This window comes from Natator depressus, chromosome 7 (genome assembly GCF_965152275.1).
Source record: "Natator depressus isolate rNatDep1 chromosome 7, rNatDep2.hap1, whole genome shotgun sequence".
Taxonomy (NCBI): Eukaryota; Metazoa; Chordata; order Testudines; family Cheloniidae; genus Natator; species Natator depressus.
The window spans coordinates 89940962-89958622 of NC_134240.1; the positions used below are offsets into that span (position 1 = coordinate 89940962).

Genomic DNA, 17661 nt, shown 5'->3' on the forward strand with positions numbered 1-17661 from the left:
GAACTAACATTTCTGAACCAAAAACCAAAACTTCAAACTTTTCTCTTCTAATTTTTTTCAGATGGGGAGGTTTGTGGACACCCAGCATTTCCCTGAACCGTCTGGCTTGCCTCTTCTTTACCTAACACTCATTCCCAGGCAGTTTTATCTTACACAAAAGATAAAAACACAAAAATAGTATATGGAGCTGGGTCCAGTGACTCAGTTAATTCAGATATGCCAAGAATGAGGCCATCAGGTATTGTTTATACAGGTGACAATGACATTCCTTGTGTTGATCCTGAGATTAGTTCCCTGCCACCAGATGTCTAGCACCTTTGTTATGGAGGGTACTAGGGCTAATTAATCCAATTTTAATAGCTCTCTGAACTAGGTTTTTTTATCTGCCTCATTTTCATTGGAGAGCTATGGACAGGTATGAATAATTTGCCCCTGGGCACTACAGCCTAGCATGCAAGGGAGTCCTGAGTTGGTAATGTGCCTGACTCTTGCGTGGGTGCATTACAAAGAAATGAATCCCATCACCCCTTCTCTTAGCACACCCAAGCAGACACAGCTGCTAATTTGATGTAAGTAACCTACAATGAACATGCAAAACTATATCACTCCAATAGTGTGTGCTCCATGAGAATGTCTACAGGGCCCTTTCTCCAGGTACTGTTCTCCTCCTGGTTTACTGATCTTTTCATCCAGTATTGGATGAACTTAACAGAGAATGCAGGCTGCTGCCAAGCTACCTTTGCTTTTTGCTTCCAGTTTTTGCTGCTTGCAATGCATAAGCAATCAGGGGCTGTACCAGATGGCTTACTGTGGTACCAGGCACAACTTCACCACACCAAGCTTCATCTCTCAGCAATTCACTTCTCATCGGATATAGTGCAGTGTCTGCATTGTATTGTATGTGCAGAGAGAGCACTGTTGTTAACAGATGAATGTGCTGTTTTACACAGAACCAAGATGTGGCTATTCATTACAGTGGCATATTTGTTCCAAGGAACTGTATCTTCAGAGAAACTCATAAGAATGAAGAGAGATCATGTGTATCCTGAAGCATATATGAACATTGTAAGTTATTCATTGGAATTAATTTAAAATGAATGGAATGCTGATAGCACAAAATTGTTTAGAATGGTCTGCATTAACAGGTGCAGGTGACATGCACTTTTCTAACATTTCCCCTCTTCTCAAACACTTACTGTCATTCTGTTTTGCCAAATGTTCCTTCCTATCTACATGTATAGGAGTCCAGCTTATGAGGGGTAGAAACTACAACAAGTTCTATTTTTTTTTTTACTAAAGTGGCATAGTAAAATTTCCCCTTTGAATATTTGATTGCTGCAGCAGCACCAGCCTTCCAGCTGAAAAGGGCAAGCACTGAGGGTTCTGGAACTACATACTTCCTCAGCCAAGATTTTTGGAAGTGATTTGTGATATTTGGATGTCTCCATTTTGGGGGGTGCCCAGCATCAGACATAGTAAAGGGGCTGATTTTCAAAAAGTGCTGAGCACTCACTCCCTGAAAATCAAGCCCCTTTAAATCACTAGTTTCTTTTAAAAATTTTTGATCCTACTGCCCTGCAGGGTAAAGAATGCTGAATCTCTGTAAAACGACCCTGTCTTCCAGCAGCAAATGTGGAACCTTAAAGCTCTGGGACAGTGGTGGTTTCAGAGCAACGAGCCAGCTCTGCTCACTTCCTGTGTGACCCTGGGCAATTCACTGTGACATACCTGGGTCCAATCCTGGCTCAGAAACAGCTGTGTCACCCTTGCCATGCAACCTTGGATGCCTTACAATGCCTTACTGAAGTAGCTCCCACCTGGGCAGCTCACAAACAGCCTTCCAGCAGGCAAGCCACATGCTGAGTGTCTGTGTGTGACTGCAGTCTGCCAGCCACACTTGGATTACACGCTGGCTCTCACCAGCCTTGGTTATACTGCAGGGTGACCCCAACACACCCCCAGTCTTAGATTTCCCCCCAGAAATGTATGTCCCATACAGCCCAGCCCTCTTCTGGACAACACAAGTTACATTAGGTCCGTTATTTCTTTAAAATAAATAATATGTGCACAACTTGCCATCCCAAATGTAGTTTCCTAGACACTTCAACTTAGACACACTGGATTAGATAAAACAAGTTTATTAACTACAAAGAGAGAGATTTTTAAGTGAGTACAAGAAATGAGGCATAAGAGTCAGACATGATTACAGGAAAAATAAAGATAAGACATTTTCTAATACCTAACTTAACAAACTATATCAGATTCAAGCAGTTTCTCACCATATATTTTCAGCAGTCTTTCTGATCAAACCCTGTAGATACAGACCCCTTCTCTGGTTCAGATTCAACATTTTCAGATGGGCACCAAGAGACAAAAATTCTATGTGGAAGGATTACCCTGCTGCCTTTTTCTCACCTGTTTCAGCTTCCTTTGTTTCCCTTCCTGCTTGATGACTCTGTTTATTGCTTACATTCAAATTAAGCAGAGCACACATTCCTTTGTTTATGACAGACCTGTTTGCCAACCTCAGTTTGGGCAGTGGGTTTTGGAAAATGCTGGAAGGGCATAATGAGTGGGGTCCCACAAGGATCAGTTCTGGGTCCAGTTCTGTTCAATATCTTCATCAATTATTTAGATAATGGCATAGAGAGTACACTTATAAAGTTTGTGGATGATACCAAGCTGGGAGGGGTTGCAAGTGCTTTGGAGGATAGGATTAAAATTCAAAATGATCTGGACAACCCGGAGAAACGGGCTGAAGTAAATAGGATGAAATTCAATAAGGACAAAGTACTCCATTTAGGAAGGAACAATCAGTTGCACACATACAAAATGGGAAATGACTGGGACTAGGAAGAAGTACTACAGAAAGGGATCTGGGGATCATATGGATCACAAGCTAAATATGATTCAACAGTGTAACGCTGTTGCAAAAAAAGTGAATATAATTCTGGGATGTATTAGCAGGAGTAGTGTAAGCAAGACATGAGAAGTAATTCTTCCACTCTACTCCGCTCTGATTAGGCCTCAACTGGAGTACTGTGTCCAGTTCTCGGCACCACATTTCAGGAAGGATGTGGACAAACTGGAGAGAGTCCAGAGAAGAGCAACAAAAATTATTAAAGGTCTAGAAAACATAACCTATAAGGGAAGATTGAAAAAAAGGTTTTGTTTAGTCTGGAAAAGAGAAGATTGAAAGGGGACATCACGGTTTTCAAGTACTGTACATAAAAGGTTTTACAAGGAGGAGAGAGAAAAATTGTTTTTCTTAACCTCTGAGGATAGCACAAGAAGCAATGGCTTAAATTGCAGCAAGGGAGATTTAGCTTGGACATTAGAAAAAAGTTCCTAACTGTGAGGGTGGTTAAGCACTGGAATAAATTGCCTAGGGAGGTTGTGGAATCTCCATCATTGGAGATTTTTAAGAGCCGGTTAGGCAAACACCTGTCAGGAATCATCTAGATAATTAGTCCTGCCACAAGTGCAGGAGGCTGGACTAGACAACCTCTCCAGGTCCCCTCCAGTTCTATGATTCTGTGTGTTAATAAAGTCATATAGGAAAATCTTATAACTTCGCATACAATGTTGCCACACACATTTTATCAGGACAACAATGACCAGCAAATTGAGTTTTCAAATGATACCTTACAAGGCATACTTTGTACAAAGATTATTACAAAAATTTGTGAATACAGGGGTATATTTTGTCACTTAACCTTTCTGAGCCATCATGTAGCCTACTGTAAAATGGACATAACAGTATATTATGGGGCTGTTGTGAGGTTTGCTTAGTTCATAGGCAATTTTGAATTGAAAGTTAAGGTGGTTTCATAATATTTCTATTCTAAAAAGCTGGAAATTCAGTATCAGAAAAGTTCAAAAACTGACTTTAACACTACCTGAGATCATTCCTTTTTCCCTATTCCCTCCTACCCCCTGCTTACATTTCCAACTTATTCCACATGTCTTCTCTGGCACTCCCTAGCTGCATAGGGACCAATGAATCATCATCTCACCAAGCCTCAACACAGAGTCCATAGACCTAAGTTTTCTCCACCGCACCACATTTTACACTCTTAAAAATGTCAGCATTTTACATCTTACATTTGTAATCATTTTACTGTTCCTGCCCTTGAAAAGTGCTCCTTGCATGAGTGAATGTCAATATCTACCTATGTTCAAATTTTGTAGTGTTTAGTTGATTTCACTGGAGACAAAGAAAAGGGTTATGTAACTGGCAAACTTATCAAAAAGGAGCCAACTTTAAGGGTTTTTAATCACAAAAATAACATTTCTTTTCAATTTCCTGCAAAAGTTCTCTGATCTCCTGAAAGGTTAACTTTCAGGGAATCTTTTGAGAATGTGATCAATGTTATTGTTGCAGTTGGAGTGGGACTTAGTATTATCTAGGTCATTCCTCACAGGTGTTTGTTTAACCTGTTCTTAAAAACCTCCAATGATGGATGGAGATTCCACAACCTCCCTAGGTACAGTAATTTGTTCCAGTGTTTAACTACTCTTTTAGTTAGGAAGTTTTTCCTAATGTCTAACCTAAATCTCCCTGGCTGCAATTTTAGCCCATTGCTTCTTGTCCCGTACACTGTGGATAAGAACAATGTATCATTCTCCCTTTTATAATAACCTTTTACGTACTTTAAGACTCAGTCTTCTCCCCTCCAGACTAAACAAACACATTTTTTTTTATCTTTCCATGTAGGTCATGTTTCCTAGACTTTTAATATTTGTTGTTGCTTTCTCTAATTTATCCACATCTTTCCTAAAGTGTGGTACCCAGAACTGGACACAGTACTCCAACTGAGACCTTATCAGTGCTGAGTAGAGTGGGAGAATTACTTTTCATGTCTTTCTTACAACACTCCTGCTAAAACATTCCAGAATGTATTGTGGAGTATGAAAGAAAAGAGGGGTAGTTTGAGGGATGTGTCATTAAAATACGACATTTTCTTTTTATTTTGGACACTTAATAACTAAGGGACCAGATCCTCAGCTGGTCTAGTCCACAATGTTTTCTCATCACAGAGATCCTTCCATGTACATACTGTGTAGAAAATGGACACCCGTAAGCCATCTGAAGCAAAAGCATTTGTGTTTTCTTTTGCAGAGCGAGCTCATTACCTATAGAGGGTACCCCAGTGAGGAGTATGAAGTGGTGACAGAAGATGGCTATATCCTTAGCATTAACAGAATCCCTTATGGAATAGAAAATCAGGGGAATACGGGTATGATTTATTTCTGTAAAGCAAGGAAGACTTAAGAGGACACATTTTGAAAAACAGGTGTCTAAATTGCTTTGCCAATCTGCATAAGTTTGGACTCAAGTCCTGCTTGCCTTAAGTGGGTAGTCACACTGAAGTTGATGGAAATGTTTTTGTGAGTAAGGTGAGCAGAATTTGATGCTAAATCAGTGGTATTGGAACAATTTGTATAGAGGGGGTGTTGAAAGCCATTGCACTCCTGGTTCCAGCACCCATGTGCTAATGGTCTGTTTTTGAAAATCTGGCCTTGAATGAACTGAAGCTTGTGCTCTGATCATGAGCGATTTGGCATTTGATCAGTAGAAGTCTAAAAAAAAAAAAAGTGTAATCTACCCCAAACACCCACTGTCAGGAGAGCCCAGTTTCTTCCTTGGATCTCACGGTTTGTGTTGTGGTTGCTTTTGTTCACACCTGTTTAACCTCAGTGATGAATTAACATTTTGAATAAAGAAGGCCTTTATTAAATATTTCATGCCTTTACTACTTAAATTAAGGTATTTAGAAGCTCATTTCTCAGTTCCGCCAGAACGTCTTCAGTAAAACCAGGGAGACTAGACTTTACATTCTGGTATTCCTAAGATAAACAGGAAATCTACTTTTTAAAAGTCCAGGCATTCATTATATCGCATAACAAATTGAAAAAGGGATACACACTTAAAAAAAAATCCATAGGAGTCTGACTTTAATCCAGCGCAGGACTGGGAATCACAGTTTTGAGTACTGGACAGGATTATCATTGTATTACCATATTAATCAAGCAGCTCAGTAAAGTGTTTTTTTTCTTTCAGCTGTAAAGCCTGCTGTGTTTCTCCAACATGGATTACTAGGAGATGCTAGCAACTGGGTCACAAACCTGGCCAATAACAGCCTGGGCTTCATACTAGCAGATGCTGGCTATGACGTTTGGATGGGAAACAGCAGAGGGAACACCTGGTCTAGAAGACACCTGAATCTTTCTATTGAGCAAGATGAGTTCTGGTCTTTCAGGTAGACTGAATTATTGAGCACTGTTGGAAACAGTATTTAGAGGGACTTGGGATATTGATAATGGGATATTGAAATCTTTCATTTTTATCTGTCTGCTCGTCTATCTAGATTTTTATAAAGTACCCATCACTGTGGTGTCAGAGTGAATCTAGGTCATTGGTTTTACTCATTGTCAACCTGCATTGAGTTTAAAATTGTTGACATCTGCTGGCTTAGAAGCTGGTGCTGGATCATGAGCTGGCTGTGATCTGTCCACACTGTAAAAATATTACCATAACTGGCACTAATTGGAGTCCTCGTTGGCCTATCAGACACTGCCGAGGTTCAACAACGGGCTCGTGGAAGACTGTACTGCCTGTGTCCACACTGTATCTTCCCTGAAGACAAACAGAAAACTTTAAATTTAATACGGAGATATACCTATCTCATAGAACTGGAAGGGACCTTGAAAGGTCATTGAGCCTAGTCCCCTGCCTTCACAGCAGGACCAAGTACGGTCCCTTATTTTTGCCCCAGATCCCTAAATGGCCCCCTCAAGGATTGAACTCACAACCCTGGGTTTAGCAGGCCAATGCTCAAACCACTGAGCTATCCTTCCCTCAAACTTCAATCACTAGGGCTTCCAGTGCACTTTTATTTTAATGATTGTTTGAAGACTAGACTGTAGTGGTACATTATATGATCCTGTGTCACAATGGAAATGGTTCCATTACTGTGTAATTAATTCTTCCTTCTACATAAGAAGATTAGGCACTCATGGTTTGATCCTAAGATCACTCAAATTAAAAGGAGTCTGTCCATTTACTTCAATGGGGTCTGGATCAATCCCTCAGGTATGAACAGAAAGCACCTCGGAAATTAGTGAACTGTCTCTTTTACACTAAGCGCCACAAAGACCTAGGACTCAAAAAAGCAGAATTATTCACAAAACTGTTTGTTTTTTCTCATCTGACAAACCTAGATTTCCCTTATCCAGTGCTAACTCACCTGGGATTTAATTTATGCGTGCATGTTTTGCATCCTTTCTCTCTGCAGTTTTGATGAGATGGCGAAGTTTGACCTTCCAGCAGTGCTAAACTTTATTATGCAGAAAACTGGACAAGAGCAGTTGTATTATGTCGGCTATTCACAGGGTGCCACTATAGGTACGTAATGTTACAAGGAATGCAGACTGATGTGTTATGGATAGGGCCCTACCAAATTCATGGCCATGAAAAACACATCACGGACCATGAAATCTGATCTCCCCCCATGAAATCTGGTCATTTGTGTGCTTTTACTCTCTACTATAAAAATTTCATGGGGGAGACCAGCATTTCTCAAATTCGGGGTCCTGACCCAAAATGGAGTTGCAGGGCATCACAAAGTTATTTCAGGGGGGTCATGGTATTGCCACCCTTACTTCTGCTTCTTTTGGAGTCAGGACCCCTACAATTACAACACCATGAAATTTCAGGTTTAAATGGCTGAAATCATGAAAAATTGGTGATTTAAAAAATCCTATGACCATGAAATTGACCAAAATGGACCTTGAATTTGGTAGGGCTCTAGTTATGGAATCATGTCTGCACTGCTATACAGTAGTGAAGACACTGTTTGGATCTCTCTGACTCCTTTTATGAGTGACCTAAAATTCAGATGTAAAAACACTTCCTAAACTGACAGTTGTAAAATGTAGGCAACTTTAATGAATCCAATTTTTATTTATATGAAAGATAACAAAACAGAATGGGCCAAATGCATTCCTGCTGTAACTCCAATGATTTTGACTTACACTGGAGTTTAAAATGGCCCAATTCATGCATTAAGGGGTTTGGAATCTAACTGGGGGATCAGGGCTTAAGATAAGGCAAGCAAAATATGGAGATGGCCGCACACAGAGGGGTTGGGTTTAGTGGAGGATAAAAACAAAGGCAATATGATGAGGCAGTTGTTTGGGAGAGTAATGCATGTATCTTCAGAGCTAAATAGTATATATACTTGGGATGAATTTTTGGAGAAGTAGTGGAGATAAAGTATCAGTGTAGGAGGAGTATGTAAGATAATAGTTTGCAAGCCTGTAGGACAGGGAGGATAGTGGAGTTTCAAATGAACTCTAGGATGAACACTTACTTCAATAATCTATCAATATTTGAATAGCTATAGGATTGCCTGTAAGTCTGAAACTGCAGGATGGAGTAGGGTAAATACTGATAATTTAGTTTATGAAAGTTGCTCTAGTTAACTTCTCTCTTGAATTTTCTCAGCTTTCATTACATTTTCAACAATGCCCCAGCTGGCTAAAAGAATCAAACTGTATTTTGCCTTAGCCCCTGTAACTACAGTTAAATATGCCAGAAGCCCTGCAGTAAAACTCCTGTATCTTCCTGAAAAGTTTCTCAGGGTATGTGGTACTTCTACTTAAAATATTTGATCATCTAAATATTTATTTGACTTTTAGAATGGACGAACTGAAAACATATATTTAACTAGAAATTTATGGGTCTGTTCATGTCTGTGGTTAAAGATGTTCAGCTCAACACTGGGTGAATTAATTGACTTCCTTACGTCTTTCTCTTACTTATGTCCAGAAATACAAAAGGAGAATATTTCATTCCACAAAGTTAAGTTCATGACTTAAAAAAACATACTTACCTATATTTACTGTAACTCCAGAAGAATTGCTGTGGCTCCAGTCCTACAGACACTAAATCACATGCATAAGTGTTACGCAAGTGTGAGTAATCCCATTGATGTCAGTGGGGCTACTTATTTGTGCAAAACTGCTCGTGTGCATAAGTATTTGCAGGTTCAGGAGCAAAAGCGGAACTGGAGTTAACTTGAAAGTGAGTCTATCATTAAACAGGCAAAAAAATCTGAAGCACATTGATTGGGCAATGCCTGTGCTACACCTGTTTGAAGGATAAACAAACAACTTACTTCCCACATGTCCCCCCCCTTCCCCCCCAAGCAGTATGTAGCCAGCAGGGAGGAAAAATAGGGGTGTAATCAATAAGGAAGGGGAGGAAATAAAAAGGGGGAAATAGAGTATAACGGATGGGGGGGGGTTGAAAAAAGAAAAATGCATAGAACAATTCAGTAAGTGAGCAATACCTTTGTGTTTTTACAGGTCTTGCTTGGCAGAAGGGAATTATTTCACCAAAGTGAATGGCTGAGAAAGCTAGTTGTTTCCTTTTGTGGCCGCAGCATTTTTGCTAAGCTTTGTGGAAATGTCTTCTTCGTTCTGGGAGGCTACAATGTGAATAACATAAATATGGTATGTACAACCCAGCTGGCTGAGTTGTGTGGGGAGATTTCTAGCCCCTGTATTGGTATTCATTTTTAACTTGAAACTCTGTGGCCTGAATCTTGAAGTCCTTAGTCAGGGCTAAATCACATCCTTCCATGGAAAAGTCCACAGGAATGGTTTGAGAGATAGGAAAACCCTCAGAGGGCTATATTCCTGTGCTGGGGGAGAGCTTTGCTCTACCTGTCAGAAATTCAGGCAGTTCAGTCCCCAGAATCCACAGATGTCCCAAGACTCACAAGTGTTTAGGGAAATAAGCTGGCTGCTGCCTATGGAACTGTTTATAACTGGGGTTTCACAGTGCACTGGGTCACCCAGAAGAGGTTATTAAGCCTCAGGCTGCACCCCATTTTCAGCAGATTCCCTCTAAGGTTGGAAGGGAGAGAGGAACAATGCTTGGTAGCAAACCCAGCCCCCTCATCTAACTCCTCAAAACTGCAGAGGTCTCTCCAGGGGTCCAAGAATGAAAGACATGCATGAAGAGGGAGATTGACACTTGGAGGATCCCTTTTTCGTGCAATTCTAGGCAAAACAATCTGCCCCTCAAGTTTTTACTTGCACTTTTTTCAAGCAAAATCCCCTTTGATTTTTGAATTAGAGTTTTGCTGAATTATGGAATGTGTAACAGCTTCTTAAAGACGTGACTCGAGATTTGGCTGTATATGTTTATGGTAGTTAACGCGTTCCTGGACCATCAAAGGCTCCCCCTCATATCCCAAATCCTAGCTATTAATCCCTACAAGTGTGAACTAAATAAATACTCTGTAGTCTCTTGGATAAATCTCCTGCCTTATCAAAATGGTTGACTTCATATCCTTTGAGACTATAACTCCGTTAAAAATTCTGCACAATGTTTTTCTGTATCCAGTGCGTTGCCACATTTGAAGTACTTGGTAAAGCCTGATCCTGTCACCCTTACTCTTATGGAGTACCTTACTCCATGAGTAGTCCCACTGCTATCACCAGAAGTACTCTGGTGAAAAGATACTACTCTGTGAGAAAGGGGTGGAACTGGTCCCTCACTGAATGTTTTCTTTCAGAGTCGTGTTAATGTATACGTAGCCCGAGCCCCAGCAGGAACATCTGTGCAAAATATAATCCACTGGAGCCAGGTACTGTTCAGCTTTTAGGCCGCAAAGTAGGTACTAAGCCCTGAATGTTATACAAATTGGGTATATTTAATATTCTCAAATGAAGTTACAGCTAATGGGTTGGAAACTCGCCTAATTTGTGGTTTACAACTGAAATCTCAACAAAAACAGTACTTTTTATTGACATTTAAACAACAGGTATTGAAATTCCTCCAGAAAAGACAAGCACATTTGGAAATCAGAGGGAAGGGTAATGCGCCACGTAGGCTTACTAATATATATACGGTACAGCAAACGAAAAGGCTCAGGTTCTTACTTTAATTAATTACTCCTTATAACAGCTCTTATTACATCCTTTTTTCTATACAACCTATCAATTCAGAGGCAGTATTAGAACTACAGATGATAATTTTTCTAGTCAGTAGGTTTACTATTTTTCCTTGTGTGATAGCATATTCTAGGAAAAGGAAATCTTGTATGACCGGGTTGATGAATTTTTGGTGTTGTGGTCAGTATAAGATAAGACATTCTTATACTAAGATAAGTATTCTGCCAATACTGCAGGATGGGGGACAGAGAAGGAAACACTTCCAAGTACCGTGCACTTCCAAATATGCATATGCAGCCATTGCAACCACAAACACTTGAACAGGAGGGAAAATACCAAAGAAACGCACCACAGCAGCACTTCAGACAGAGGAACCACCCAAAAATGAGGAGGCTAATTAAACAGATATTAAAAGGAACAGTCACAAGAGTGAAATCCCTGCAAGCTGCATGGAAACTTTTTAAAAACACCACAATAAAGGCTCAAACTAAATGTATCCTCCTTATTTAAAAACAAACAAACAATGAGAGGACCAAAAAGTGCCACCATGGCTAAGCAGAGTAAAAGAGGCAGCTAGAGGCAAAAAGACATCTTTTAAAAATTGGACATCAAATCCTACTGAGGAAAATAGAAATGAACATAATCTCTGGCAAGTCAAGTGTGCAAGTATAATTAAGCAGTCCAAAAAAGAATTTAAAGAACAACTCGGCAAAAGACACAAAAACTAACAGCAACATTTTTTAAAGTCCATCAGGAGCAAGAAGCCTGCCAAACAATCAGTGGGGCCACTGAATGATTAAGGTGCTAAAGGAGCACTCAAGGAAGACAAGGCCATTGCAGAGAAGCTAAATAAAATCTTTCAATCAGTCTTCACTGCAGAGGATATCAGGGAGCTTCCCACACCAGCCATTTTTTTAGGTGACAAATCTGAGGAACTGTAACGGATTGAGATGATAAAATTAAAAACTGACCAATTAAATAGTAATAAATCACCAGGACCAGATGGTATTCACCCAAGAGTTCGGAAGGAATTCAAATATGAAATTGCACAACTACTAACTGTGGTATGTAACCTACTACTTAAATCAGCCTCTGTTCCAGATGACAGGAGGATAGCTAATATAATGCCAATTTTTTAAAAAGACTCCAGAGGCAATCCTGGCAATTACAGGCCAGTGAACCTAAATTCAGTACCAGGCAAATTGGTTGAAACTATAATATATAACAGATTTATCAGACACACAGATGAACACGATTTGTTGGGGAAGAGTCAACAAGGCTTTTGTAAAGGGAAATCATGCCTCACCAATCTATTAGAATTCTTTGTGTTGCAACAAGCAAGTGGACAAAGGTGATCCAGTGGATATAGTGTACGTGGACTTTCAGAAAGCCTTTGACAAAGACCCACACCAAAGGTCTTAAGCAAAGTAGGCAGTCATGGGATAAGAGGGAAGGTCCTTTCATGAATCCATAACTGGTTAAAAGACAGAAACAAACTGTAAGAATAAATTGTCACTTTTCACAATGGAGAGAAGTAAATAGCAAGGTCCCCCAAGGATCTATACTGGGACGAGTGCTGTTCAGTATATTCATAAGTGATTTGGAAAAAGGGGTAAAGAGTGAGGTGGCAAAGTTTGCAGATATAAAATTACTCAAGATAGTTAAATCCAAAGCAGACTGCAAAGTGTTACAAAAGGGAGGCAAAATAGATATTTTGGATGTGTGAACATTTGGGAAATTTGTCCTGATTATACTTTTTATTAGGGCTGTTGATTAATCACAGTTAACTCATGTGATTAACTCAAAAAAATTAATTGTTATTAATTGCAGTTTCAATCGCATTGTTAATAATAGAATTGAAATTTAGTAAATATTTTTGATGTTTTTCTACACTTTCAAATATATTTATTTCAATTGCAACACAGAATACAAAGTGTACAGTGCTCACTTTACATTATTATTTTTTATTACAAATGTTTGCACTGTAAAAATGATAAAAGAAATAGTATTTTTCAGTTCATCTCATACAACCACCATAGTGCAATCTCTGCATCATGAAAGTCCAACTTACAAATGTAGGGTTTTTTGTTGTTGTTGTTGTTAAATAACTGCACTAAAAAACAAAACGTTTTAAAACTTTAGAGCTTACAAGTCCACACAGTCCTACTTCTTGTTCAGCGAATTGCTAAAACAAACAAGTTTGTTTACATTTACGGGACACAATGCTGCCCGCTTCTTATTTACAATGTCACCTGAAAGTGAGAACAGGTGTTCGCATGCACTTTTGTAGACGGCATTGCAAGGTATTTACATGCCAGATATGCTAAACATTCATATGCCCCTTCATTCTTCAGCCACCATTCCAGAGGACATGCTTCCATGCTGATGGCACTCACTAAAAAAATAATGTGTTAATTAAATTTGTGACTCAACTGCTTGGGGGAGAATTGTATGTCTCCAGCTGTTTTACCCACATTCTGCCATATATTTCGTGTTATAACAGTCTTGGCTGATGACCCAGCACATGTTGTTCATTTTAAGAACACTTTCACTGGAGATTTGAAAAAACACAAAAAAGGTACCAATGTGAGATTTTGAAAGATAGGTACAGCACTTGAACCAGTTTAAGAATCTGAAGTGCCTTCCAAAATCTGAGAGGGACGAAGTGCGGAGCATGCTTTCAGAAGTCTTAAAAGAGCAACACTCTGATGCAGAAACTACAGAACCCAAACCACCAAAAAGAAAATCAACCTTTTGCTGGTGGCTTCTGACTCAGATGATGAAAATGAACATGCATTGGTCCACACTGGTTTGGATTGTTATCGAGCAGAACCTGTCATCAGCCATCACCTGGACCCTTGTCCTCTGGAAGAGTGGTTGAAGAATGAAGGGACATATGAATCTTTAGCGCATCTGGCATGTAAATATCTTGCAATGCTGGCTACAACAGTGCCATAAGAACGCCTGTTCTCGCTTTCAGATGACATTGTAAATAAGAAGCGGGCAGCATTATCTCCTGCAAATGTGAACAAACTTGCTTGTCTGAACAATTGGCTGAACAAGAAGTAGGACTGAATGGAGTTGTAGGCTCTAAAGTTTTACATTGTTTTATTTTTGAATGCGGTTATATTTTGTACATAATTATACATTTGTAATTTCAACTTTCATGATAATTGCACTACTGTACTTGTATTAGGTGAATTGAAAAATACTATTTCTTTAGTTTTTTACAGTGCAAATATTTGTAATGAAAAACAAATATCAAGTGAGCACTGTACACTTGGTGTTCTGTGTTGTAATTGAAATAATATATTTGAAAATGTAGAAAACATCCAAAAATATTTAAATAAATGGTATTCTATTATTAACAGCGTGATTAATAGCGATTTTTTAAAATTGCTTGACAGTCCTACTTTTTATGTGTGTACTTTTTATGTGTGACCTGTATCTCTTTAAAGAAATAGATACAGATTCATAGCTTCCAAAGCCAGAGGATCCATTGTGGTCATCTAGTCTGACCTCCTGTATAACATGGGCCATAGAATTTCCCCAAATAATTCCTTTTTAACTAGATCATATATTTTAATCTTTTATAGAGGCTCAAGGGGGAAAAAATGATTTCATTCTATACTAGTGTCTGTCCACCAGTTGGCAAATATGACAGGTGCTGTAATTTGGTGTCCCAAGCCCAGTTAGTCCTTATTGCTATTTATTATTTGTATTACCAAAGTGCCTAGGAGCCCTACTCATGGACCAGGACCCCATTGTGCTAACAAGGTTACCGACTGTTGGTAATTTCTGGGAAACTGACAGCGACACCTATCCACTTGTCTCTGAAACCCCTAACTAATTTAGCGTAGGCCTCCACATAGCCTTGAAATGGGATTAAGTGTAATTGCTGTCAACATAGTGTAAGGTGGAATCCAACCAAAGTCTTTGAGGTGAAAGATTTCATGACTTACTTTTTATCCCCTGATCAATTGATTTGTATATTAGAATTGTAACTTTTTATCTTTCATGCTTTTCATATTAGATACTTAATTCAGGGGAATTCCAAGCTTATAACTGGCGCAGTCCAACCAAGAATATGGTGAAATTTGGTCAGGTAGGATTGTGATTTTTTTGCTTAACAGTGCCATCATCTTTGGAAAAATAAAACAATTGGGAAGAGAGCCCAGGAGTGGGGGAAGTAAGGGGTATTTTTCTTCCTGGTTTTGATTGAGGAGCAGCTTCTCTCATTATTTACTGAATGGATGTGTATAAAATTTGCTGTGACTTCACAGACTTTCATTTCTACACTATTCACTATTTTCCAGGCCACCCCTCCTTTATACAAGATAAAAGATATGACAGTGCCAACTGCAATATGGACTGGTGGACAAGACTTGCTTGCAGACTTAAAGGATGTTAATATTTTACTTCCTCAAATTATTAATCTTGTTCATTACAAAAACATTCCTGAATGGGCACATCTGGATTTCTTCTGGGGGCTGGATGCACCGCTGCGCATGTACAGTGAAATCATTGACCTAATGGAGAAGCATCCATAAACCACATACAGTAGACATGCTTTAGGTTAATGATGGCTTCCTCTGATGAAGCTTGTTTTCTCTGTGTAAGAGAAGAGGCCTATTTTCCTTTTTATAAAAAAGTTAACCCTTCTACTGACTCCATTACTTACTATGATTGGCTGTATTTTCACTACTTTTGTTGTTATATTTTCTATCCTGCTGCTGATTTTCGGTAACTACAGCATCATTTCAGGAAACAAAGCTACATTTCTCAAAAAGAAAAGGAGGACTCGTGGCACCTTAGAGACTAACAAAATTTATTTGAGCATAAGCTTTCGCGAGCTACAGCTCACTTCATTGGATGCATGCAGTGGAAAATACAGTGGGGAGATTTATATACACAGAGAACATGAAACAATGGGTGTTACACACTGTAAGGAGAGTGATCAGGTAAGGTGAGCTATTACCAGCAGGAGAGCTGGGGGGAAAAAAACCTTTTGCAGTGATAATCAAGGTGGACCATTTCCAGCAGTTGACAAGAATGTCTGAGGAACAGCCGGGGCGGGGGGAAGGGAATAAACCTGGGGAAATAGTTTTACTTTTTCTAATGACCCATCCGCTCCCAGTCTTTATTCAAGCCTAAATTACTTGTATCCAGTTTGCAAATTAATTCCAATTCAGCAGTCTCTCTGTCAATCTGTTTCTTCACTTCAGCAGTTGTAGTTGTGAGAATGCTTGATAGAGATCTTGTAGGTGTTTGCCTCTGTCTGAGGGGCTGGAGCAAATGCGGCTGTATCATAGAGCTTGGCTGTAGACAGTGGTGTGGTCTGGATGAAGGCCATTGTCTACAGCCAAGCTCTATGATACAGCCACATTTGCTCCAGCCCCTCAGTCAGAGACAAACACCTACAAGATCTCTATCAAGCATTCTTAGAACTACAATACCCATCTGCTGAAGTGAAGAAACAGATTGACAGAGCCAGAAGAGTACCCAGAAGTCACCTACTACAGACAGGCCCAACAAAGAAAATAACAGAACGCATCCGATGATGCATCTGATGAAGTGAGCTGTAGCTCACGAAAGCTTATGCTCAAATAAATTTGTTAGTCTCTAAAGTGCCACAAGTCCTCCTTTTCTTTTTGCAGATACAGACTAACATGGCAGGTTTCAGAGTAACAGCCATGTTAGTCTGTATTCGCAAAAAGAAAAGGAGTTCTACAGTATGCATCCGATGAAGTGAGCTGTAGCTCACGAAAGCTTATGCTCAAATAAATTGGTTAGTCTCTAAGGTGCCACAAGTACTCCTTTTCTTTTTACTAACATGGCTGCTACTCTGAAACCTGACATTTCTCAAAGAATCACTTTACTTCACTCCTGCTATGGAAGGCAGAAGAGAGTCCAGTGGTGAGAGTGAGTGTGTGTGTGTAAGTGCTGAGCAGTACCCTGTCTATCTGCTGTTCAGAAATGGCAGACATACTCCTGCCCCCACACCCAGCTATCATTGGGATGAAACAATAAAGATCCGCTAGCTCTTACACTCAGGACCAGTGTAAGCAGTGTTTTTTAAAAGTTCCGATTGTCTACCACCTGGCTTCTCTGCAGGATATGTCTGTTCCCCAGACCCTACTCCCAGGCCACCCTTTGTTTTGCATGGGTTTGTGTTTTTTTGTTGCATTGATTGAATATATAATTCTATTCAATCTAATCTCTTTGGCCCAGATCCACACAGGCATTTAGGCCCTAACTCCCAATAGAATCAGCATTTATAAATTGCTCATCACTGAGGTACATAGGTATGCTCTATGTACATTAGGAAAAATCAATTATATTTTGCATTGAGGTAAAACCCTATTGAGATTACTAGCTATGGACTCACCCTTCAGTTAACATAAGTATTAGCATAAGCCCCACCTAAGACAAAAGGGATGTGTGAACCTGCCTGGGAGATTTTGGCTGAGTATTTTGTGTGTGTGTGTGTGTGTGTGTGTGTGAGAGAGAGAGAGATCAGTCAAGAACAGACAGAGAGGGGAACACAGCCTGAAGAGGCAGCTGAAAACATGGTGGCTGGCCCTGGAAGAATCCTGGGAAGAGGTGTCTGAGCTGACGGCTAAGAGTGCTTTTGGTGTAGTGAGCAAATAAGCTGTTTCCTGCTATTTGATTCCCTCTGTGCTCAGAGACACA

The 17661-nt window shown here is 39.7% G+C and overlaps 1 protein-coding gene across 1 annotated transcript; it reads left to right on the forward strand.

The window, feature by feature from the left end:
• The first annotated feature begins 921 nt into the window (after positions 1-921).
• On the forward strand, positions 922-15518 carry LOC141991646 (lipase member M-like). The gene is made up of 9 exons (XM_074959980.1): positions 922-1065; positions 5123-5240; positions 6065-6263; positions 7299-7408; positions 8510-8646; positions 9373-9519; positions 10590-10661; positions 15002-15073; positions 15285-15518. Exons 1-9 carry the CDS (start codon positions 958-960, stop codon positions 15516-15518), a joined length of 1197 nt encoding a protein of 398 aa, XP_074816081.1. The 5' UTR covers positions 922-957.
• Positions 15519-17661: the final 2143 nt, after the last annotated feature.